Genomic DNA, 23,944 nt, shown 5'->3' with positions numbered 1-23,944 from the left:
ACCAGTCTGCTGATCAGAGCAGGGGCTGAGACACACCAGGTGCTTCCCCTGAGCACGTCAACAGCTAAATTTAAAATGTGGGAAAAGATACAGAACTGGAGACAAGATAGCCATGACCAGGAGAGAAAGACAGGTTCCCTGGACTGGAACTTTCCCTTGAAAATGTAGGAGACCAAAGAAAAAGACCAACACCACTGAGATTTTACCCACGTCATTCCCCTTTCCTGGACTAAAATTCTCTTTCTTTCCAAATATGAAAACCCTATTTGGAACCCCAGTTTACACTCCTTCTCTCTAAACCTTTCCCAAACCCACCTATTCCACAAAAACTGCTCAATTCTCCTAACTCAAACATGTCTCGTTTCATTCATCTAACAATAATGCTTATTCTGTCTTCTGGCATCTCACCTTCTTGTTTGAAGACATCATGTTATCATTCCACTATTATTTAGCTTTTCACATAGTTGTACCTCAATTCCTAAATTTGATTTTAATCTTCCTTCCTGAAAGTGAAGTCCATAATCATTTTAGCTTTTTTTTCTCTAAAGGCAGCTGTTCAATATATTGATGAAGGAAGGAGCAGGGGAAGGCAACACAGTACAAAAATGCTCCCTGGTAGAAAGAGCTGGACTCAGAAAGGGCACCAAAATTCCACTCCAGCTGAGAACCAACAGCACCAGGCAGACGCCTGAACACATCTTTTGAAAGCAGGGACGGAAAGGAAGAAAGGATTGAAAGAAAGAGTACTGGGAAGAAAGTGAGGAGGGGAAAGAAAAATAGAGGGAGAAAGAGAGGGAAGGAGGAGAGAAGAATGAAAGAACGGAAGGAAAGAAAGATGGACAGAACGATAGAGGAAGAAGCAGGAGGGATGGAGGACACATCTTACCCTTGAGCTTCCAGGTCCTCCATGTTCATTCTTCTTCCCTCTCTATTTCCAAAATATCTCTTGGGACCTTATAAGGCACCCAGCACCTAGTTCCAAGCTGCCTGATGCACGTGCATAAAGATGTGTGGGAACCACTTCCAAGGCCAATTTGCTTCACTGGTAAGCAACCACTATCTCCTGTGAGCACAGCACCCCTGGTCTAGGGAAGCAGGTCCCAGAAATGCTGTGTCTCATGACCCAGGGCTTGGAGCTCTGGAGGATATCTGGGCAAAAGCCTGGGCACTGCTGGCCCTCCACCAGAAATGCGGCAGGAGACCTTCTCCTCTTATTTGTGGCAGGGCATCACATGACGCATTCAACTCTCTAGCTTCCTGGGCAGCCCGTCAGGGAATCAGGGCCCCTGGACTTCACAGAGCGGGGGCAGGGAGTGCCCTGAGGACAACGACTGGCACGCAGCCATGCCTCCCTGGCTGCCAACCCCCAAGGCACTGCCCTCACCCCTCCTGCACCTGCTTCCTCCAAGCATCCCCAGGAGCTGAGGAGCCAGATGCTCAATGCAGACTGTGCCCCAGACAACACAATGCATAGCTATTTATGGTAATTAAATGTCCCCAGTTCCACTGCTCCCTTTTCCTCTAAAAGAAACGCTACCATGTCACAAGTTTAATGTAGGTAGTTTTTCAAAGACATTTACCATGAAGAACACATCCACTGCAGAAATAACGAAGGGGTTCTTGATGGGAAAAGAAAAAGGCCTCAGCCTCAGGGAGGTCTATAAACTCCTGAAACTGGATGCAGACTTTTGTGTACAAGTAAGTGTGTTCAGTTTTTAGGTGAGAGAATCTATAGCTTTCCGTAGATTCTCCAAGGGACCTGTGACCCAAACAAGAGGAAAACTACCGACATATACAAGGAGCTTATCAGTGAAGGGGAAAGGGTTTGGTTATTTGCCAAAAACAACAGAATTTCACAGAGACGCATTTCCTAGAACTAACCAGTTTTGCTAAGATGACAGTTGAATTTAATACTAGTTTTTTAAGGAGTCTCCATACTGTCTTCTATAGTGGCTGAAGACATACTGATGGCTAATAAACACATGAAAAGATGCTCAACCTCACTCATTATTAGAGAAATGCAAGACAACTGGATTTTAAAATAAGAGCTTTCCTCCCCTTCCATCCCTCACTCAGCGCAGCTGTCTTTGGGCCTGTTTGTCTGTCCCCATGAGGCCTGCAGCAGATCTGCTGAGGATGGCAAGGGAAGGCCATCAAAATGTGTGCTTGTGCTTCATTAAGCGCATGACTACTGGTTCATCACTGCTCTGGATGAAATTCCAAATGAGCAAACCTTGAAAATGCTTTGCCTTCCATCCATTCAACTGCACTCTCCAGAAATAAAAAGTGGCGGTTACGGTTTTAACATACCACATCATTGTCTTGAAACATAAAATATACTAGAAGAATAACCATGGAGCTATGTGAAATAGTTAAGTAAGCTCTAACACAGCACTGCTGGGGTATGAAGAAGAATCAGGGCAATGTACTTGAGCAAGCACTGAAACACAAAATAATAGGAAAATCTGCTTTATCATTTTATTTTTAAAAAGCCATTAGCAGACACGACAGCTATTAGTCACTCCTCACATATGGCATGGCTGTCACCTTTATGAATCATGTTTTTATCTTGAAACGATTGTCCTTTATTACCTTTCCTTTTGCACGTTCCTTAGGAGTTGTAAAATCAGAAAATAGGAGAAGCTCTGGGATTCTGAGTGCCAGGATCAACATTTAAAAATAAAGCAAGCAAGAAAGTGTGTTACAGTTTTAAATTATGTACAATTTTGTGAAGCTGAGTATTAGCACCTTCATTTCCAAGCTTTAGAAAGCATGCCATCTCTTCTACTGTAGGACTTTGCCTCAAATGCACATGAAATCTTCTAAGCCCTAAGTATTAAGTAGCAGAAATACTCAGATAGCTCTTATTTCAGATGAAGGACTTAAATAACTGATTCAAAGTAATGGGCATGGTATTGCATCAGTATGTAATACAATATATCTGAAAAATAAATTTGATAAATAAAGGTAAACATACATTCACGGGAAACATGAAGATACACATATAAGGAAGAAGGAAAGTTTGCAATTAGATACTTACTTTTTAAAACAGAACAACAGAAGCAACCAATATAAAACTAATGACCCCAGAGAATGTGCTTTAATTTTCTCACTTGACCTAATCATGCAATTTCCTGAACTGCAACTTTAGCCACTCTTCAGCAGATCAATCCCTCTACCTCCAGTCCTAAGATTAAAAAAATTTCAGAAGTTCTAAGAACTACAAGCTCTTAAAAATTAAAAATCTAGAATGAACAAATTCTGCTTTTCCAGCAGGACTAGGCAATCTGTCGCTGCAATATGCCTCCTAGCCATGGAGCTTAAAGGTATCAGAGTCAGAACACAGCACAAACTGCATAGTGCTCCATGCTGGTCCTGTCCTTTCTACCCTTCTCTTCCCAAAGGTTCCTACACATGAAAGCCAAGAGCAAGTGAGCAGGCCTCCCCTTTCTCAGCCCTGGGCTGCTCACATCCTGCTTGACCTTAGCCTTCAGACCTGCCACCGTGATTAAGTGTGGGATGGGAGGAGGCAGGGCCATTCAGCTGAACCCCAGTGCTCTGAGGGCTGCAATTCCTGAAAGGAAAACCAAGGTGCAGCCTGGATGCAGATGCAAAGGCTGAGGCTCTGCTTACATATCAGCAGAGGCAGCCTGTCACCCTCCCAAACGAATGAATGAATAAATGATGACCCCACAGTCAACTCTGTGGAGCTAAGCAGATGGAAACTCTGGCTATCTCCTTGGGAAAGGAGACCATAAGAACTCCAGGTCCTAAAGGAAGGAACAGCATAAGCTTTGAATCATTAGTCTGCTGCCAGATCGCACGATAGAGCATGAGCCTTTCTCCCCCATAGCACAGCTCACGTTTCCCCCTGAGTGGAAGACTAATGCCATCACCTCTCCCTCCCTCCATCCCCCACCACATCATCCATCTACCACTCACCACCCTTTGGACTGTGATTTGGGACATCTGGCACGTACCCAAGGTCACACCACGAGCTGCAGAACACAAACAATGCTCCACAAAGCAACTCGCAACAGCCATTAAGCATAATTTGGATGCTCTCAACTCTTAACCCTCCTTGTTTCTCTCTATATAAGACACTCGATACACAGTAGCATCAGATGGTCATGCTTTTTGACATTGCCTAATAACTCTGGCTCATGCTGAATGAACATGACTGATGAGGATTCAAGAGGCTGTAGCTGTCACTTTGCAGACTAGGGTGCAAAGCATAAATGTTCACCTCCTCTAATATTTTAAGTTTCCACCTAAGTAACCACATTGCACGCTATGTGCTCAGTCACTTCAGTCATGTCTGACTCTTTACAACCCTATGGACTGTAGCCCACCAGGGGTCCTCTGTCCATGGTATTCTCCCAACAAGAATACTGGAGTGGGGTCCCATTTCCTACTCCAGGGGATCTTCTTGACCCAGCGATCAAACCCAAGTCTCTTAAGTCTCCTGCATTGGTAGGCAGGTTCTTTACCACTAGTGTCACCTAGGAAACCCAAGTAACCACACTGCATCTCCCTAAATAAATGCTGTGTCTTCTCCCCAACTTAGGGAAGACAATGTTCCCATGATGTCAGGTAGATTTCCATGATTCCATGTGTTCACCGGGCAGAAACTGAGGCTGACTGTTGGCAAGGTAGACACAGAGCAGACATGGAGGGTCAGTGGGCAGGTCTGGTTTTCCCTGAGCCCCATCCCCGGACAGGGAGGGCTGGTAAGGAGCAGAGGCCCAGCTACCTTTCATGGTTGTGCCTGTTTTATTTTTATCTTTTTATTTTTTGGCCATATGGCTTTCAGGATCTTAGTTCCCCAACCAGGGATTAAACTCATGCCCTTGGAAGTCCTAATCATCAGACAGACAGGCAATTCCTTGTGCTTACTTTAGAAAATAGGGGTTCTAATGGCTGAGTAATACTCCATTGTGTATATGTACCATAGCTTTCTTATCCATTTGAATCAGTTCTAATGAGGTGGATGAAACTGGAGCCTATTATACAGAGTGAAGTAAGCCAGAAGGAAAAACACCAATACAGTATACTAACGCATATATATGGAATTTAGAAAGATGGTAACAATAACCCTGTATACGAGACAGCAAAAGAGACACTGATATATAGAACAGTCTTATAGACTCTGTGGGAGAGGGAGAGGGTGGGAAGATTTGGAAGAATGGCATTGAAACATGTAAAATATCATGTATGAAACAAGATGCCAGTCCAGGATCGATGCACGATACTGGATGCTTGGGGCTAGAGCACTGGGAAGACCCAGAGGGATGGTATGGGGAGAGAGGAGGGAGGAGGGTTCAGGATGGGGAACACGTGTATACCTGTGGCGGATTCATTTTGATATTTGGCAAAACTAATACAATTATGTAACGTTTAAAAATAAAATAAAATTAAAAAAAAAAAAAGAAAATAGGGGTTCTAGAAAATGGACCTAACAACCTGCAAAACCAACAGGGTTCATTACTGAGAGCTGCTCACATGAGCCCTTGGACTCAGAAACAGAATTCTGGGCAAGAAGCTCACGATTTACAAACAGCAAAAGAAACTCAGCTAAAAGGATTCACAGGAGATGGCCCCTCAGGGGATGTAACACAGTCTCCCGTTTGATGTGATGGTGAAAAGGAGATTCAACTTGCCTCATGCCTTGGATATTCCTACAATTGCCTCCTTCCAGGAAAATATTTCCTCTAAAATGTTACAGTCACCAGGCAAAACATGCCCTCTGCAGAAATGCCATGTGAAGGACTCCATGTTACCTCAGGTCGACCAACAGAGATGCTTGGTGTCAAAATTCAGCCTTTAAGGAAGATGATGAATGATCATCCAGCATCACTCATTTTTTTCATTTACTTCGATTTATCTGTGGAACGTGCATGTGTCACACAAAATACCTGGATAAACATTTTAAAAGTTTCCCCATGAACCACTGATCCATATGTTTGGTGTCAAGAAGACCACACAGTCAGATGACTGGAGGTTTCTCTTTCCTGCTTCTCATCCTAGGGTCTGCTGCTGCTAAGTCGCTTCAGTCGTGTCCGACTCTGTGTGACCCCATAGACGGCAGCCCACCAGGCTTGCCCGTCCCTGGGATTCTCCAGGCAAGAACACTGGAGTGGGTTGCCATTTCCTTCTCCAATGCAGGAAAGTAAAAAGTGAAAGGGAAGTCGCTGAGTTGTATCCGACTCTTAGCGACCCAATGGACTGAGCCCACCAGGCTCCTCTGTCCATGAGATTTTCCAGGCAAGAGTACTGGAGTGGGGTGCCATTGCCTTCTCCGATCCTAGGGTCTGCTACATTTAAATAACTGCACAGGTCTTGCTGGAGAAGCTCCCCTCCCCTGACACCGGTTCATTGGTTTCTATAAAAATAAAAGGAGATCTGATCTCATTGATCATCCACCAAGAACTGCATTGAGTTATGGCAGCTCTGATTTGGTGATTTTACTCAGTAAAACTTAAGAAGCCCATAAAACATTCAGAGTCAGGCAGAGCATTCGTATCTGAACAACCACAGACCGTTACACACAGGGGGAATGTATCTACTAGGCCATCTCATGCTCATTAGACAATGAATACAAATGATGAGAAAGGCAGTATTTTAGTCATTAACCCACAATTAAACATGATTCAGCTGCCAACATTACATACAAACTGCTAGACTTGAGTCCAGTCCTCCATCTATTTCTCTCACTGTAACGAGACAGCAAGAGTGATCCCACAGTGCTTCTCTGGCCATGGCATTTGCCCCAAGGAACACTGAAGGCAATGCATGTCAGTAACTTGTGTGAACTGTAACTTTTTACATACCACCGGCTGGGATAGGGACACTTCGGTGAACAATAAAGCCACCACATCTTGTTTTGTTCTGCAATTGGTCATTTAACTGTTGCTTTTCCTTATCATAAACACACACACATTTATTTACTTAATTTAATATTTATTTGGCTGTGCCAGGTCATAGTTTTGGCACTCAGAATCTTTAGTTGGGGGCATGTGAGATCTAGTTCCCTGACCAGGGATAGAACCTCGACCTCCTACATGGGGAGTGCAGTCTTAGCCCCTAGAGCACTTCCCTAGAGTAGGGAAGTCTCACAAACACACATTTGTGATTCCAAAGCAGGTCAGCCCTGTCTTTAGGAAGCCATCAGCACTAGAAGAAAAGACTTGTGCTTTAAAAAAATAGTTTAGGAGAAGTTTCTTATCTTTGATGGCTTACAGAAGTCATTAAAACAAGTCAGGGTTTAGAGCATAAGAAAATGGTACTATTTGCAGCCTGGTTTAGTGTAGCAGTGCTCAAAGTATGAACCACATTGTTTTATATTCTAATACTGTAAATGTTGATAGATATAACCTAAGTAAGCAAAAAAATCTTTGAGGTCTTTAATAATTTATGAGAGTATAAAGGTGACCTGAAACCAAAAATCTAAGAACCTCTGCTTTAGTGGAGGGATTGTACATTTTTGAGTAAAATGATTTTTAAGTTTGTCTCCTTTGTTTCCCACTAGCTGTGTAACCTTAGTCCAGTTACTTAACTGTCTGATCTTCCATTTTCTATGGATCAGACTAATCACCCTCATAATTATCTGCTCAAGCATGTTTCCCTGATTATGTCTGTGGTGTTGATTCCATATCCCTAGCACCTAGCACTGCACATACATGACAGGGTCTCAATAAATAATTATGAATTGATTGGTGGGGCAGTTGTGAGGCTTAACTACGATAATATGTGTAAAGTGCTGCTGAGGTACCTGGAATATGGCAAATGTCACAGGTGCTCAGTAAATGTCAGATCCCTTTTCTCATCATCAACACTATTCTCAGTCACACCCCACAGGAGAGAAAATTCACAGATTGTCCAAATAAAGTGCGTATCTAAGGCACTGGATCTCAAAGTGTGGTTCCCAAACCAGCAGCATCAGCATCACCTGGGATATTGTCAGAGACACAAATTATTTGACTCTAACACGATACCCTGGAGCAGGCAATGGCACCCTACTCCACGACTCTTGCCTGGAAAATCCCATGGATGGAGGAGCCTGGTAGACTGCAGTCCATGGGGTCGCTAGGAGTGGGGCACGACTGAGCGACTTCACTTTCACTTTTCACTTTCATGCATTGGAGAAGGAAATGGCAACCCACTCCAGTGTTCTTGCCTGGAGAATCCCAGGGACAGGGGAGCCTGGTGGGCTGCTGTCTATGGGGTCACACAGAGTTGGACACGACTGAAGCGACTTAGCAGCAGCAGCAGCAGCAGCAGCAGCAGCAACACTATACCCACCAAATCAGAAACCCTGATGGTGGGGCCCACAGACCTGTGCTGTAACAAGAGGCCTGCAGGAGATTTCCTGATTCCTTCTCCAGCATGAGAACCATGGTTTTACAATATGAATGGGGTATCCCTAAAAAAAGAAAGCTTGTGCTAGTAGCATTGTGGATTTGACAGTACAGTGTACCCAATATGCTATCTGTTGCTGGCTGCCCAGAATCTTTTGAGTGAAAATAGGAGATATATCCCTGGAGAAGAAAATGGCAACCCATGTCCAGTATTCTTGCCTGGAAAATATGGACAGATGAGCCTAGCGGGCTAAAGTCCATGGATCATAAAGAATCAGACATGACTGAGCATGCCCCGCCCCCCACCACACACACACACAGGAGATATATAAATACAATAAATGTCTGATGTGAGGTCTTGTTGGGCAGAGTGATTCATTGTGTATTCTGGCTGTGTATCTGGGGGCCAGTGCTAAACATACTTTGCATTTGAAGTAAATCTGGAATCAGCAGGCGGTTTTACCTTGGAGAAACCCTAGCACAGTCCTTGAGTCATCTCTGTGGCTAGGCACAAAACTTGTGTGTGGAAACAGAGGTGAGGGGGACGGAAGGACGGTGAATGATTGTGTTAGAAGCTGTGAGAGCACACATTTTACTGCTAGTTTCTACTGTCCCGTCACACACTTCTAGTTTTCACAACTCCCTCACAACACAGCAAACCACTGCCTTTAGGGTAATTGCTCCTAAACACTAACCTTTGAGGGATGCCATCAGGCAACAACTGACAATCTGAGGAATCTCCATGAGCCCACAATATGAGCAGATCTTGGGATGCACATATCTTCTAAGGCTCACAGCAACCCCAGGGCATAGGCTCTCACATTATTCTCATTTTACATCTATAGAAATTGACCTTCAAGAGATTAAGCAGAGCTGGAATTCAAACTCAGAAACACTAATGATTCTACCTACCCACTCAGAACACAATATAATAGACCACATTTTAGGTAAGGGCTATGATTCAAAGTCAAAATGATTTTTGAAAAAATTCCCATAAATTGTTCACCAAGTATAATACATGACATTATAACATCATACAGTAATATATCTGTACAATGTCACACATTAGATTATATAATAGAAAGCGAGCAATCAAAATGCAATATGAGTATTTTTAACAAGTAATCGAGGGTGTGGAGTTTACTTTGAGGAAATTAAATGTACCCTGCAGTTACTAATGAACCTGACTCAGATGCAAGGATGTAAGATAAGGAAACAGGCACACATAGAAGGAACACCCTACGTACCAGAAGGTTCTAAGCACTCTGGCCACAGCAAGCAGCACACACCACGACCACTACCCGACGAAGCCCATGGTACCCTGGGGTGGCAGGCACACTCGTGCATACCAGTGCCACACCACGGGCTAGAGAGCAGCCATTCAGGAGGATGTGAAAAGGGAGGATTTGGGCCTTCTTGACTCAGACACAGAAGGACAGATAAGATACAAAGACCACACGAAACATGGATTTTAAAAAAACACCCTGGTTGAACTCTCCTACACTGTTTGCAGAAATGTAAATTGGTGCAGCCACTACGGAGAACAGTACAGAGCTTCCTTAAAAAACTAAAAATAGAGTTGCCATATGATCCAGCAGTTCCACTCCTGGGTATACATCTGGGAAAAAACACCACCATAATTTGAAAAAAATACAGGCATCCTAATGTTTACTGCAGCACTGTTTACAATAGCCAGGATGCAGAAGTAACCTAAGTGTCCAACAACAGATGAACGGATAAAGAAGATGTGCTACATACATACACGATGAAATATTACTCAGCCATAAAAAAGACTGAAAGAATGCCATCTGCAGCAACATGGACGGATCTGGAGATTATCAGGCCAAGTGAAATAAGTCAGACAAAGAAAGGTAAATATTATATGATGTCACTTATATGTGGAGTCTAAAATATGATACAAATGAACTTATCTATCAAATAGAAACAGACTCACAGACATATACAACAGACTTGTGGTTGCCACAGGAGAGGGGGTCAGGGAGATGGATTGGGGGTTTGGGATTAGCAGAAGCAAACTATTATACAGAATGGATAAAAAACAAGGCCCTGCTGTATACAAGAGGGAACTATAGTCAATATCCTATGGAAATGGAGATACAAAAAAACAAAAACAATTCTCTGGTCCTGAAAATGGGATGGGGGCACCCTAGGTTTGAGTCTTCTTCCTCCCCCATTTCCAGTGCTTTGGCATTAGTCCAATTATTTATAAAATAGAGCTAATATCTAACCCATGGAATATGTATTTGTAGTGATTTCAGGTATTTATGGAGAAGGCAATGACACCCTACTCCAGTACTCTTACTTGGAGAATCCCATGGATGGAGGAGCCTGGTGGGCTGCAGTCCATGGGGTCGCTAAGAGTTGAACATGACTGAGCGACTTCACTTTCACTTTTCACGTGCATGCATTGGAGAAGGAAATGGCAACCTACTCCAGTGTTCTTGCCTGGAGAATCTCAGGGACGGGGGAGCCTGGTGGGCTGCCATCTACAGGGTGGCACAGAGTTGGACACAACTGAACCGACTTAGCAGCAGCAGCAGGTATTTATATTTCTATAGTGGAATAATCTTTTCTGCAAATGTGTTTTATCTGAAAGAAATTAAAACTCCTTTTCAAAAAGCATTATATCCCCCTTTAATCTTCTCTAGGAAGAACAGAGCAGGAATGGAAGACTGAGAAAGACCAGTCCAGGTCCTCTGCTGCCTTACACAGTTTTATACTCATTTTTACAAATGAAGAAATACAACTTGAGAGATTTAGTAATCTTCCCAAAACCAAACAGCTGTTGAGTGGCAGAACCAGGATCTGAACCAAGTCTGTTTACCTTCTAAGCCTAAGCCCTTATCTTAAAAAAACTCAATATTTATCTTTATCAATTATGTTACAGCCTAGTGATCCAGAATAAGAGTGAGAGAAAAAGAAATAGCATTATTAATGCAACTGATCAAACTTTCTGGAGCAGCGGCCAGATGCCTGGCCCTGCTTGGGGTTCAGCAGTGAGCAAGACAAGAGGAATTCTGCCTCCTGGGAAGCACGTAGTTGGGAGGAGAAATGGGTGCAGGTTGAATAATGAATTTCATCTTGCTGGGCCTCTGTTTCCTCAACTGGAAAATGGGAAGAGGTGTTCCTAATTTTATGAGATTATAATCAGCCCTCACATTCTCTGATTCCGTATGAAGTGTTTGTTTTCCTGTCTCTTTAAAACTCAGCCACGCTATGAAATGTGATGAATGTTGTTAGCTGCTCCCCAAATCAACTGTTTCCACCCTTTTTCTCTGGTCAGGCCTTCCCACCAACATAATTCACAATCAATCAAGTCACAGAACCTACAGGGCACCAGCAGAAGAATGACAACCCTGGTTTTCCCGGAGCGCTGCTATCTACCTGGCCAAGTAAACTTAACTCACCTGGCCCAGCTGGCCATCCCTGGTTTCATATGGACACCATCTCAAACTTCGCTGGCGGGTCAATAGTTAAGAACACACCTGCCCATACACTGGATTCGATTCCACGTGCTGCAGAACAGTTAGGCCCATGCGCCACAGCTACTGAGCCTGCACTCTGTAGAGCCCGAGACCTCCAACCACGGAAGCCTGTGCACCGAAAGCCGGTGCTCCACAGCAAGAGGAGCCACCACGGGAGAAGACTGCACACCCCAGCTAGAGTGGCCCTCACCTGCCACAGCTAGAGAAAGCCCTCGTGCAGCACGGAAGGCCAAGCACAGCCAAAAATAAATAAAATAAAAGTTAAATTTAAAAAACCCCACCACCTCCAGCACAAACCTTGTTTCCCCATATTGCCTTCAAGTGACTCATTGAAATAACTGCACAAATAAAACAAAGACATCAAATCAGGCATCCTCTGTCCCCAGTGCCTACTAATAAACAGTTTTCCCCAGTGCTTACTAATAAAGTGTTCTCTCACTTTAATGATAAAGTATTTCTTTCAACCATTCTCCTGCCCTCGTTATTTTTCATTTTTGTTATTTGTATTGGCCACATCTGTAATACTTGAAAAACAGAACCCTGATTTAGGTTGTTTCAGACCCAACCTTTAGAAGTAAGGATTTTGCTGTTATATTTCTCTTTCCTTTAAAAATCATTTTTCTGCTTAAGTGAAATTAAGTCAATTATATAGGCATTTATCTTAATGATATTCACGAAAACAACACATAGAGGGCAGTAGTACAAGTTGGTTGGACTTAAGAACCTCTATTAGCACAGTTAAATATACATATAAACCAAAGCACATGCTGAGAGAGATTTCATCCCCTTTTCCCTTCCTCAGAACTACCCTCTATACAACAGATTCCTTAAAATGTAGGGAGGTGAAAAAACATGAGTGTAAAGAACTTGAGAGACCATTTCCCAGGGTCTCTGAGACAAAGCAAATGACTCAGTCTCTTTCAACCCACATGGTTATTCATCTCTCTCTCATAATCACCATCTGCCCCTCAGGCCACAACTCCAAACCAGGGGAACTCCATATTGACTGATTCCAGTACCTAACTCAGCCTAGAGCATAGAGGCTGTGTTCAGCGATTGTTCGACAGATGGATGCGTGAGACCCTTCTGCTGAAGAGAGGGGTATGGGGACAGGAGGAAAAGGCTCAAATGGAAAGGGAAGAAGGAAGTTTAGGGAGAACTCTCAAGAGAAAGTTCAGGGATGAGCACAGCCTGCGCACTGAAAGCCCACTTCTACACACTCCACATTCACCACCACAAGCAGGCCTGCAGCTTGCAAACCTGCAAGCCCGAGATTCGAGTCAGGCATTTCTGGGTCTGGAGTCCTGCCTCCAGAGAAACAAAGGGCTGTGAGGCTGTAGACAGCGTGTCAGGTATTCAGGCACTAGGACCCAACCAGGCTATACTGAAAGCAGATCTCTGTCTCCTCTGTGAAGCAAGGCGGTTTGAGCCAGAGAGTCAGAGGTGTCCCGTAACCAACCCCTCTCCTCTGGGCATCTCCTTGGGGTTCTGTCACCCCCATCTCCAACCCCAGCTCCCAGCCAGGAGGTCCGGCCTGGGAGCTGCAGGAGGGCTCCGCTGGTGCTCCGGCGCCCTCTAGCGGCGGTCCGCTCTAATGCCATCTCTCAGCCCTTCCTCCTTCCTCCCTCTTCAGGTCTGGGGATGCACTCGCCTTGGGCACTAGCCCTCCTGATTTTGGTCCTCTTCTCCAAGGAAGTGCCCTACAGAGGTTAGCATCTCTTGAAGAAGGAAGCTTTTTTAGTCAATACACCTTAAACCTGAGAAGGTTGCTTCTAGAATTAACCTTAAGTACTACATTTTCCTCCTAATGTTTGAAGCAGCAGCTCTAGTTTTCTAAGTCAGAAGAAAGTCAGCAATATGATGTTCTGAGCCAGAGATGGAAAAGCAACATTTTAGAAAGTTTGTTCTTTTTGAATGGATCTTTCATTTAAGACAGAATAAAGGATTCCCCTGTGGATTTTCTTAAACTGGATACACATAAAATCTCTATTTACTTTATTGACTCAATTGTGACATTTAAAATAGACAGTTAGGACTGAGCATGAGCAATTCTTCACAAACATGCACATTAACAGGGATGGCTGCAGACAATGACTTTGTTCAAATTGAATCACATCTATTGGGTAAATATTGCACTGGCTCCAAGAGAGAGCAAAATATTAAGACTCAAGACAGCCAATGACAGTAGGAGAGCCCTTCCCCCACCATCATCCCCGACTTGGACTTGGTCAAGATCATCAGTACCCATGGCCACAACCACAGCAATTATCTCCAGGGAATGTGAGTCTCTTCTCAGAATCAAGAGACTTGCTTAGTAATCAAGAGGGTTGCTTAGTGAGTTCCCTGATCTTGAGCATGTCATCTCTCTGAGGCTCAGTTCCCACATCTGTCAAATTAAACAGCTGGAGTCAATAGATGATCCCTAAGCTCTCTTCTGGTTCTGACAGTCAAAGAGTCAAAGTGATATAATTGTTGTTCACAGTTCAGAGATAAGCCCACCACAGCCCAGCTTAGAGGGGCTCCTCCACCCATACAAGGGCACCAAAATCACAGAACAAGGATAAACCTTCCCAAATAAGTCATCCTTATCACCTTCCACTCTTCAAGACTTGCCTTCAGTCCTTCTCTGTTTACTCAGTTCAAAAGCTAGTGGTTCTCAAGATGCTTTCGCTTTCCCAAGACTACAACTCCAAAGAAAAGACTTCCCAGCATTTGTTAACTTAGGGAAAACATATACTATATGTCATATATATTTAGTAGTTCGTAGCAGAAAGCTCCCACATAAATGTGATTTCTAGTACAGAAAAGACTAAAAGTATATGTAGGCATTACTATGTTTTTACTCTGCAGTCACAAGTTTTAGCAGATTGGTTGAATTTAATGCTAACTGAGGTTCTACTATATATTGTCTATTTCAAATAACACAGAAAATATAACATTTTGCCTGACCCATTGATTGGGCTTGATTTTACCAACCTCCACAAGAACTTCTCACTCAAAAAAAGGATATGTTACTCCAGCCCCCTTAATTTTGATAACATGCTTCCTCAAAAGAAAGACCATTCTAGAATTTTTAGAACATGCTAAAAAGAATTAAAAGTTCTATAATCTGTCTTTACTATCTACATTCAATCAGAAGAAAGGCAAAGTTAAAGGCAACTCTATTATCATATACTGGCAGGTCAGTTTTAATGCACTATAGGATGGTTTTGCATTGGAGAAGGAAATGGCAACCCACTCCAGTGTTCTTGCCTGGAGAATCCCAGGGACGGGGGAGCCTGGTGGCTGCCATCTATGGGGTCACACAGAGTCGGACACGACTGAAGTGACTTAGCAGCAGCAGCAGGATGGTCTTGAACTATGTGACATTTTAAGTGCATTGAAACTTTTCTTTATTGATAGATATTTTGTGACTCCAATATACTGGCTACTGTTGCCAAGGAAATATGACTTTGGGTTACTGCAGGGATCCAAAGAAGCTTTTGTTTTCTGTTTTGTTGTTGTTGTTTCTTTTTATTAAATATTAACATGACAAAAATGGAAAAAGTAAATATAGAGAATAAATTCAGCCCCTTTTCAAAATGCATGAAATACAGATCCTCTGGTCACATCTCTGATTTAAAAATACAAAGATTTGTGAAGTGACTTTCCAAACTGGTTTAGAGACTTTCTCTCAACCAGTGAGGCTGGTACCACCAGAGTTCTCTTATATTTTTCTTCTGGATTGAGGCCCCTGTGAAAGTATGGGACACTGATTATACACAATATTAACTACTAACCACCAATGTGTTTACCTCCAAATGGAAAAATCCTTTCTTTATGTGAATAAAGGTGGTTAAAGGTCCAGTGTATTATATTTCAGAAAACTTGCAAAGAGAAGATGCATGGTGCAAACTCTATAAATATCTTCAGCTGAGTTTCAAAAGATTCCAATATAGATGAGAATAAAGATTTCACCATTGACCTATTTTTTCCCCCTCTGTGATTCCTTCTAGCTAGTAGAATCTAAAGGTTTTCAGTCATGATAGTGGACTCAATCATTGGATAATGAGAAGGATACAGCCTCTATTTCCTGCAATACTACATAAAACTACTCTGGAAACAGATAACAACTTTGCTTCCCACTAACTAAAGTACAATATTTTAAAATCAGATGCCCACATGCAGATCAAGAAACCTGTCGGATAAGGCATTTTTAAATCAGAACTTCCAGAAGCAGGGTCTCCTTAAGACAAATCAGTGATTCAAGCAAAATGCCATGCTACTACCAGAGACCTGAAGATAAACAGGAAGTCTGTAACAACCTAGAGGGGTGGGATGGGGAGGGTGATGGGAGGGAGGTTCAAGAGAGTGGGGACATATGGCTGATTCATGTTGATGTTTGGCAGAAACCAACAAAATTCTGTAAAGTAATTATCCTTCAATTTAAAAATAAATAAATCAATAAAAAGAAACACACAAATCTCAGAGCAACTATTTTTAAAGAGATATTCAGAAACTGTAGGAAACTGCTTGTCTTATGCTGGGAAACTCACTGCTCCCAATAAATTATGCCAGGATGAGCACTCACAGGAATGGTATAGGTTTGACGTCCGTGAACCTTTTCACAGGGTAACACATTAGCAGACCTTTGGTTCCATTATAGGAAAGCTCTTCTGATTGATGGTTTTCCTGGTGGCTTGGTAATAAAGAAGCCACCTACCAATGCAGGCGACTTAAGGGATGAGGTTTCAATCCCTGCGTTGGGAAGATCCCCTGAAGAAGGAAATGGTAACCCACTCCAGTATTCTTGCCTGGGAAATCCCATGGATAGAGGAGCCTGGCAGGCTAAGTCCATGGGATTGCAAAAGAGTCAGACACAACTTAGTGACTAAACAACTTCTCATTGAACCAGTTAAAACCAGCCCAGGATTCAACAGCCACTCCCACTATGGAGGGATACTTCCTTCTATGTAATGCTTAAGGGAAATCACCTAGTTTTCATGTGGTTTGAGTTTGGTCCTATAAAATCCTCAGAAGTTCCCTCCAGAGATAAATGAGGAGATCCTGGCCTTTATTAATATGCACAATGAACACAAGTGTCCTGGCTGGACTTGCCAAACCTATTTTTATCCACCTCTCTACATGTAGGTACCTTTCATCTGCTCTGAACTCAGACCTATCTATTAGAGTAACTTTGTCAGTCTTTCTTTAAAAATGGACTGATAATAAAATGAATTTAACCTAGAAGCAGAAGTTTAGTAAGGGAAATGAAAACATCAGAAGTTATCCAATCACAACCACAGCCATCCAGAGCTCTGTCTTATCTGCTGGGTAATAAAAACAGAACCTTCCTAAGCTTGAAGAACATCAAATGAAGTAAGCAAAGTTGTTTGCCTCTGGCTTTTGAGGGGATCGTTATGAAGCATAACCAGTCAGTCAGTTCAGTCGCTCAGTCATGTCCGACTCTTTGTGACCCCACGGACTGCAGCATACCAGGCTTCCCTGTCCATACCAACTCCCAGAGCCTACTCAAACTCATGTCCATTGAGTTGGTGATGCCATCCAACCATCTCATCCTCTGTCATCTCCTTCTCCTCCCGCCTTCAATCTTTCCCAGCATCAGGGTCTTTTCAACCAGTGTACAAGAAGTACAAAACAATGGCATGGATTTGAAACACCTGTGTTCTAGGAAAGTTTTTTTTTTTTTTCTTCCAGGGGTGGGGGGAGTGGGAAAGCGCAGGGGGGACGGTTGTTTTAACATAAAGCAAAAAAGTAAAACACAAAACCGGTCCTTGAGAACAGAGATTGGTTGTTTTTTGTTTGTTTGTTTGTTTGTTTGTTTTTTGAGAACAGAGATTGTTAAGAGGGCAATAAAGAGAAAGAATGGGGAGAAAAGCACATCTCCTCTGAAGTGAAGGTAGCTTTTCCAAAAGAATAGGGTTTAGTATCAGTTTCAGGAGAACACTTTAAAATACCTTGGACAGCTCAAAACTCCTGGTTAGGGAACCAAAAACCAAGTGAGCCACAGCAGTGCTTTAAAAATCCTGGCAAAGCAGCAAGAGGATGAGGAGCTGGTTCTGCATAGTTTTGAATACAGGAGGAAAGAAGCAGAAGCATCAGCTCCAAAAGGCATTAAAATTCTCTGGTATCAATGGGTCAGTTGCAGGGGGGCGTGGGTGGAGGGTATTTCTCTCTTAAAGTCTCCCGGGACACTTATCCCTCAGTACACCACCGCTCTACCATTCGCCCTTCCTCCCTCCACCTCCAGTACCCCGGGAGCAACACTTTTTAAGCTCGAGCCCCTAGGGACCATCTCTTCAACCTGGATTCTTCCGGGAGCCTGGCAAGTTCGGAGGCTGGAAGTCAGGCTTCCAAGGCCGCTAGAGGAGCAGTGGGACCTGGAGGAAGCGTGGGGGAACTGAAACCTTTAAAGCCCACCCTCGTCCTTCAAGGCGAGGGAGGAATGGATCTTCCTAACAGCACTTTTCAGACGTCAGCCTCCTCCCCAAACGACGGTGATCATTACACACTTGACCCCGCAGGTACCAACTCCTAACTGTCCCCTTCAATTTCACCCTAAGGGTCCTTGGGCTTCTGTGACCGCTTTGGTCCCGACCTCTTTAGTGGGCTGCGGCCAGCGCTTCTGAGGTCCCTCAGTCCCAACCCCGTTCCCTCCCCATGGTACTTTATTTAATAGAGGAGGGAGTGCAGAGGGACGTGGCTGAATCAAGGAAGCTGAGGACCAAGGATGAGTTTTAAGCCAGAGAGCCCGAAATACAATTAAGTATTATCGCACCCTATCGTAAGGCGGGTAGGGAGGAGGAGGGGAGGTTAGGAGGCTGAGAAGCTGAGCCTCACCGCGGCGCTCCAGCCCCGGGACCCCGCACAACCCCCAACCCCATCCTCCTCGCTTTCCCGCCGTCAGGAGGATAGATTCTGCGCCGCCAGGTCCCGATTCCCTCTGGACTAGCAGATCTACCCCCTCCCCAACCTCCACCAGCCGAGCCTGCCGGGCGGAGGAGAGGGGCGAGGGGAGGGACCGAAGTTCCCCTGGACCAAGACGCTGCGCGCAGCTCTTCCTAGACAGCAGCGCCGGCTCGGAGTGAAGCCCCGCACCTCAAAAGTTGGTCTCCGGCCGCAGCCCGGTACGCGGTGCAGGGTCCCGACCAACTTACCTGGCGCGGGCCCCCGAAGGCGGACTGGGCTTCGGCGGGCGACCTGAACGCAGCTGCGGTGCGGCCGGGGGCGGGGACGCGGTCGGGCTCCGGGGGTCGTGCCGCCCTCCCCTCAGGCTCTTAGGCAGCTCAGCAACCGCTGAACGAAGAGGCGCCGAGCTGGGAGTTCGGGCTGCGCGGGGACCCGGGCTCCATGCCGGGGGCGGGGGCGGAGCCGCTCGGCCCTCGCTCACCCCGGGAGAGGGGTGGGGCGCTGGGGAGGGGGGCGGAGCGGGAGGGAGGAAGCAGGGCGCGACCCCGCGGCGGGGAACTACGGCTCGGCAGAGAGCTTCCACCTTCTGACGAAACCCGCGGGCCCCACCGCCCGCGCGCTGCCGGCTCTGAGGCCTGGGAGCGAGCGCCCCCTGGGGGCCTCGGAGGAGGGCGCGGCCGGGAGCCGAGGGCGCTGCCCCGCCCTCCGGGAGCGGATCCTGAACAGCTGTTGAGTCCTGGATAGCGGTCACACTGGTGGCAGCTGCAGCCCTAGCTCCACGAGAGGCCCAGTCGCTCACCTCGGAATCCTGGGGTCAAGTTACCCTAGAGACCTCCTCTTCATTTCAGAGGAAATCGGAAATATCTGGAAAGAGGTAGCAGTGATGCTACTTTTTGCACACATTCCTGGAAACTTCTTGGATGGATGCTCAACTGCCACCAAAAGCGGTGACGAGATCGCTCATCTCTGAATCCTCTATGTCTACAAGACTGCTTGGCATATGGTAGGAGCCTGGTAGTTATTTTTTAGTAAATAAATGCATGAATAAATGAATGGACATTGAGGCTCTTTTTCATCTCATAATATCTTCGGGAATACATCCATTTTACAAATAATATAAGATAAAGAAATGCTTGGGGAATACCACTGCTTAAAAATAAGTATAAACATGCCATCTTATGTTAAGAGGTCAACCATGACCACATGTTATGAAGCACTTTAGAAAGAAAGTGTAACTATTGACTTTTCTGCTCCAAACGAAGGTCAAATTCAGGCAAGTGAGTGAGTGCTTCAGGTGTATACTGTGAGCTGCTCTTGATTGTTTCCACAATTGTAGATAAACTAGACAGTTACGTTCTCTCAGCATAGAAGGTATTGTCAGAACTACACATTGGACTTCAGAATTCATAAGGTTTAGAAAAATTTGTTTCTGTCCGATTTGGGATGACATGGAGGATATTACACACAATGTGGACAGGGAGACAGGGACATAGCTGCGTCTTCCTCCCCATCTTCTGAAGGCACGTCTAACAAGACCTCTCTTTATTTAAAGAGGTTATCAGCCAAAGACTTTTACCAACCACAGTGTTCTAAATTTCAAAGGCTGGAAAAGAAATAACTGGATGAGGAACAGGTACCTCACTCATGGTTCTGTAGAGCCAATTAGAAAGATCTTTGAGAGGCAGAGGAAGAGACTTCAGAAAGAAAAATATAATATTTCTCTTCCCCCAGGTTACCTCTCACGTATGCCATTTTTAAGGTCTGGAGACCTTCAGCCACAACTTAGGGAGCTTGTCTGTATAGTAATTGCCTTTGATTCACTTTGATTGGAGAAACTTGGATCAGGTGGTTAAGCACAAGTCAATCATTGTGGCTTCACAGGATTCCCTTGATGCTACGGCCTTCCACAGAGCTGGGGAGCATTCACTGCGCTCTGCTGCACTTCTAGAGCCGAAGTGGAGCTCCGCCTGATCCACAGCAACTGAGCATGAGACACAGGATGGTTCCCTAAAGGAAATTCATTGTCATACTACAAGAAAATGAGGAATAGATGCTGTGCAGGCAAAGTCAGCATATGTTTACTGAATGTGGAAATACTAAGTAAGAAAATATTCCTTTCCAGTTTAATAAAGAAGTAGCCTTGGAGATGAAGTTGAGCTGGATTGAATTTGCAAAAATGAGGGAATGAAAAAGGAAAGTGATTATGTATTTCCTTGCATGTTGGTTGTGTCCTCTGAAATCTAAGTCCCATGAAAGCAAGTGATAGTCTGTTTTGTTGTCTTGTGATCACAACCCTGATGCCATTACAATATCTGTCACTTAGCAGATAGTCAATAAACATTTGTTAAATTTACAAAAATGCCTTGGAGTTTATTAAGCACAAGCATCTTATAGGAAAAGGAATTAAGATGAGAGAAAAGGCATTAAGGTATGTTGATCATGTACTATTTCCAGGCAATCTGTAAGCTACTCTATTGACCATCACCAATTGCCCACATAGATTTTATTATCTTTACAAAAAGCCCAGGGTTTGGGTGTTCAGAATGCACAGACCAGAGAACATAGTGTTGATGGAAGCAGGCTCTGAAAGCACAACTAAAAATGACATACCCAGGAACCACAGGGCAAATTACAGACAGAACCACAGAGAGAGTCCAGTATAACCATTGTTAGTCCCTGTGCTAAAGGCACAAACACACAAACTGAACACAGCGCCACTACTTGTGACAAATATGGTTTCCTCTGCCAGCAGGCTTCAGCTCCCTAATTAGAAACCATTGCCTGCAAACCAGTGTGCAGAACACACGTGCAACTCTATGCCAGAAATTTGGATTTTATTTTTCTCAAGGAAAAAAATTACACTGAAGGTAAATTCAAAGAGGCTCTCTGCCAGGCACAGAAAGCAAAATTCTCTTCCACCTTACCCATGAAACTAACAGTCCAGCCCATCTCTACAAATGAAGATCTATAACCAGCTCATGAACTCAGGTCACAGTCACTACAAGTTCGCTGGAGTCCCTTCAACAACTGTTACATCAAAACCCCCGATCTGTATCACTCACCGCCTTCCAACTCTCCTCTTCATGGATTCTGAGCTGCTGGGCTCTACAGACATAGTTAAAACGATCTAAAGAAAGCCACAAGGTCACAGCACCACTGGCATTCCCAAGCCGCAAAAGGAGCCTCCAGTTCTGTGCAGATCCTCTCACTGGGTCTGTTTGATAACAGAAGGGGAGGCATTTGCTTACTGTCCTATGCCGGTATGAAAGGCACCCCTCCCATCAGTGTGACAAGTGCAATACTGGAATGAAGCCAGGAAATGAAAAAAATGGGGATTCTTACCAATGCAATTGATCCCATTTTTTTAAGGGTGACAGATGATGAAGGGGAAAAACAGACAGAGAATCAGTGCCCTGTATTGAAAACCTTGGATTCTTCCCTGAATGAGTCAGGGTGAGCATTTTGTTTTGAAATTGAATTCCGATTTTCGTTTTTTCTTTCTTTCTTATCTTTTCTTTTTTACATCCTCAACCAGTCAAAGAGACTGCTATAAATAACAGGACTTATTTTGGAGACTTTGGATCAGAAAAGAATCTTGCATTCCTCCCCCTAGGGTTATTTATATATATAAAATGTGTTCTTTTTTCTATTTAGGTGATTTTGAGAATTGACTGATATGTCTTCCTCTGGTGTTTCTATATATGCCTGAAATGGGTTGTGTTACTGGAAAGCAGAGAGGAATGCTCTAAGAAAGTCCTTCTAAGATGCTGAGAGTCAATAGAGAACTGATACGCACATTCCAACCTTGTATCAAGATGAAGACCTCAGGCACCTATCCACCAGTCACAATCTCCCAGGCATGAAGGAGTGCCCTATTCTTTTGTCTACCAATAGGTGGCATCAGAATCCCTTTAGCTCTTAATTGCTTTTTAAAAATCATTGGCAGAGAGCATTTTCTTTCTGGGATTTTATATTTTACCATGGGTGACACTTTAAAAACACTAAATTATCTTTCTATTGTTTCAGAGCAGATTATCCCATTTCTCTCTTTTTTAAAATGTACTTTATTGAAGTTTAGTTGATTTACAGTGTTGTGTTAGTTTCTGCTGTACAGCAAAGTGATTCATCTATGTTTTTTTCATATACTTTTCCATTATGGTTTATCATAGGATATTGACTGCAGTTTCCTGTGTGCTATAGTAGGACCTTGTTATTTATTCATCCTATATATAAAATAGTTTGAGTTTGCATTTAATTAGGCCTCTTGGTCAGGCTCTCAGTTTCCTCATTGTAAAAGGAAGATATTTGAATTGATCTTCAGTTCTGGGATTCTGCTTTTCAGCAATATCATGTCTGCTCTGCTACACCACTCCAGAGTGATAAGTACATGAAGACTCCATTCCTTTGGGTTTAAGGAGTGTCAGTATGCAACTATCACTATGTTGTAGAGACAGCTACTTGCCTAGAATGTAATGGGAAAACTGGTGAAATACAGTCTAGAGTCTACCTAATAGTAATGCACCAGTGTTGATTTCTTAGTTTTGACAAATGTCCTATGGTAATATACATGATCTGTTAGCACTAGGGGAAAATGGGTGATAACTGTATGGAAATTCTCTGTACTGTTCTTTATAACTTTTCCATAAATCTAAAATTATCCCCAATTAAAAGTCTATTTTTAAAAAAATACACAACTTTTCCACTTGTCTCCTTAAGATAAAGTTAGACTAGTTGAAGTTAAGCCTTTGCAAAATTTTCATGCTCTGGATAAATTTTGTGAAAATAATGGTTATTTAACTTAAGGCATCATTTTTGCCTACTTTGTCAGCAAAAACCTTACTTTATCTACTTGGCATCTTCAAGTCAAATGTCTCCTTGGCAGATTCCACAGGAAGACATTTCCCAGGTTTCTCCACAGAACTCAGAGAGAATATTGATGAGAATGGCCAAAGAATTAGGAACCAGCCCAACTCTCCTAGCCTGATTGGTTCTCATAGGACAAAGGAATTAAGAAGTGACCAGGAAAAAAAAAAAAAAACGCCTGTGAAACAAGGACAGAAAGTCAGAGGATGTCATTTGTACATAGTCATTTTCCTGATTGCAACTCTGCTTTCTGCATTTTCCCAGCAGCACTGCCTTTAAAGTGAATCACTGGTGATCAAAGGCAGACCA

General features: G+C 43.8%; 1 protein-coding gene across 2 annotated transcripts in view; it reads right to left on the bottom strand.

Moving 5' to 3' along the window:
* Positions 1 to 21,964, bottom strand: part of CPNE4 (copine 4) — a 664,107-nt gene extending 642,143 nt beyond the window's left edge. The window contains exon 1 of one of the 2 annotated variants that reach the window (XM_061421414.1): positions 21,835 to 21,964. In XM_061421414.1, the coding sequence (XP_061277398.1) occupies positions 21,835 to 21,887 (53 nt within the window). In that variant the 5' untranslated portion in view covers positions 21,888 to 21,964. Of the gene's footprint in view, positions 1 to 19,020; positions 19,384 to 21,834 lie in introns of those variants that run through there. The other variant, XM_061421424.1, reaches the window with a different exon arrangement.
* Between the last annotated feature and the right edge of the window lie 1,980 nt (positions 21,965 to 23,944).

Source organism: Bos javanicus, chromosome 1 (assembly GCF_032452875.1).
Source record: "Bos javanicus breed banteng chromosome 1, ARS-OSU_banteng_1.0, whole genome shotgun sequence".
NCBI classification, from domain to species: Eukaryota; Metazoa; Chordata; class Mammalia; order Artiodactyla; family Bovidae; genus Bos; species Bos javanicus.
The sequence above is the reverse complement of the archived record's forward strand: the minus strand, read 5'-3'. Positions and strand labels throughout refer to the sequence as shown.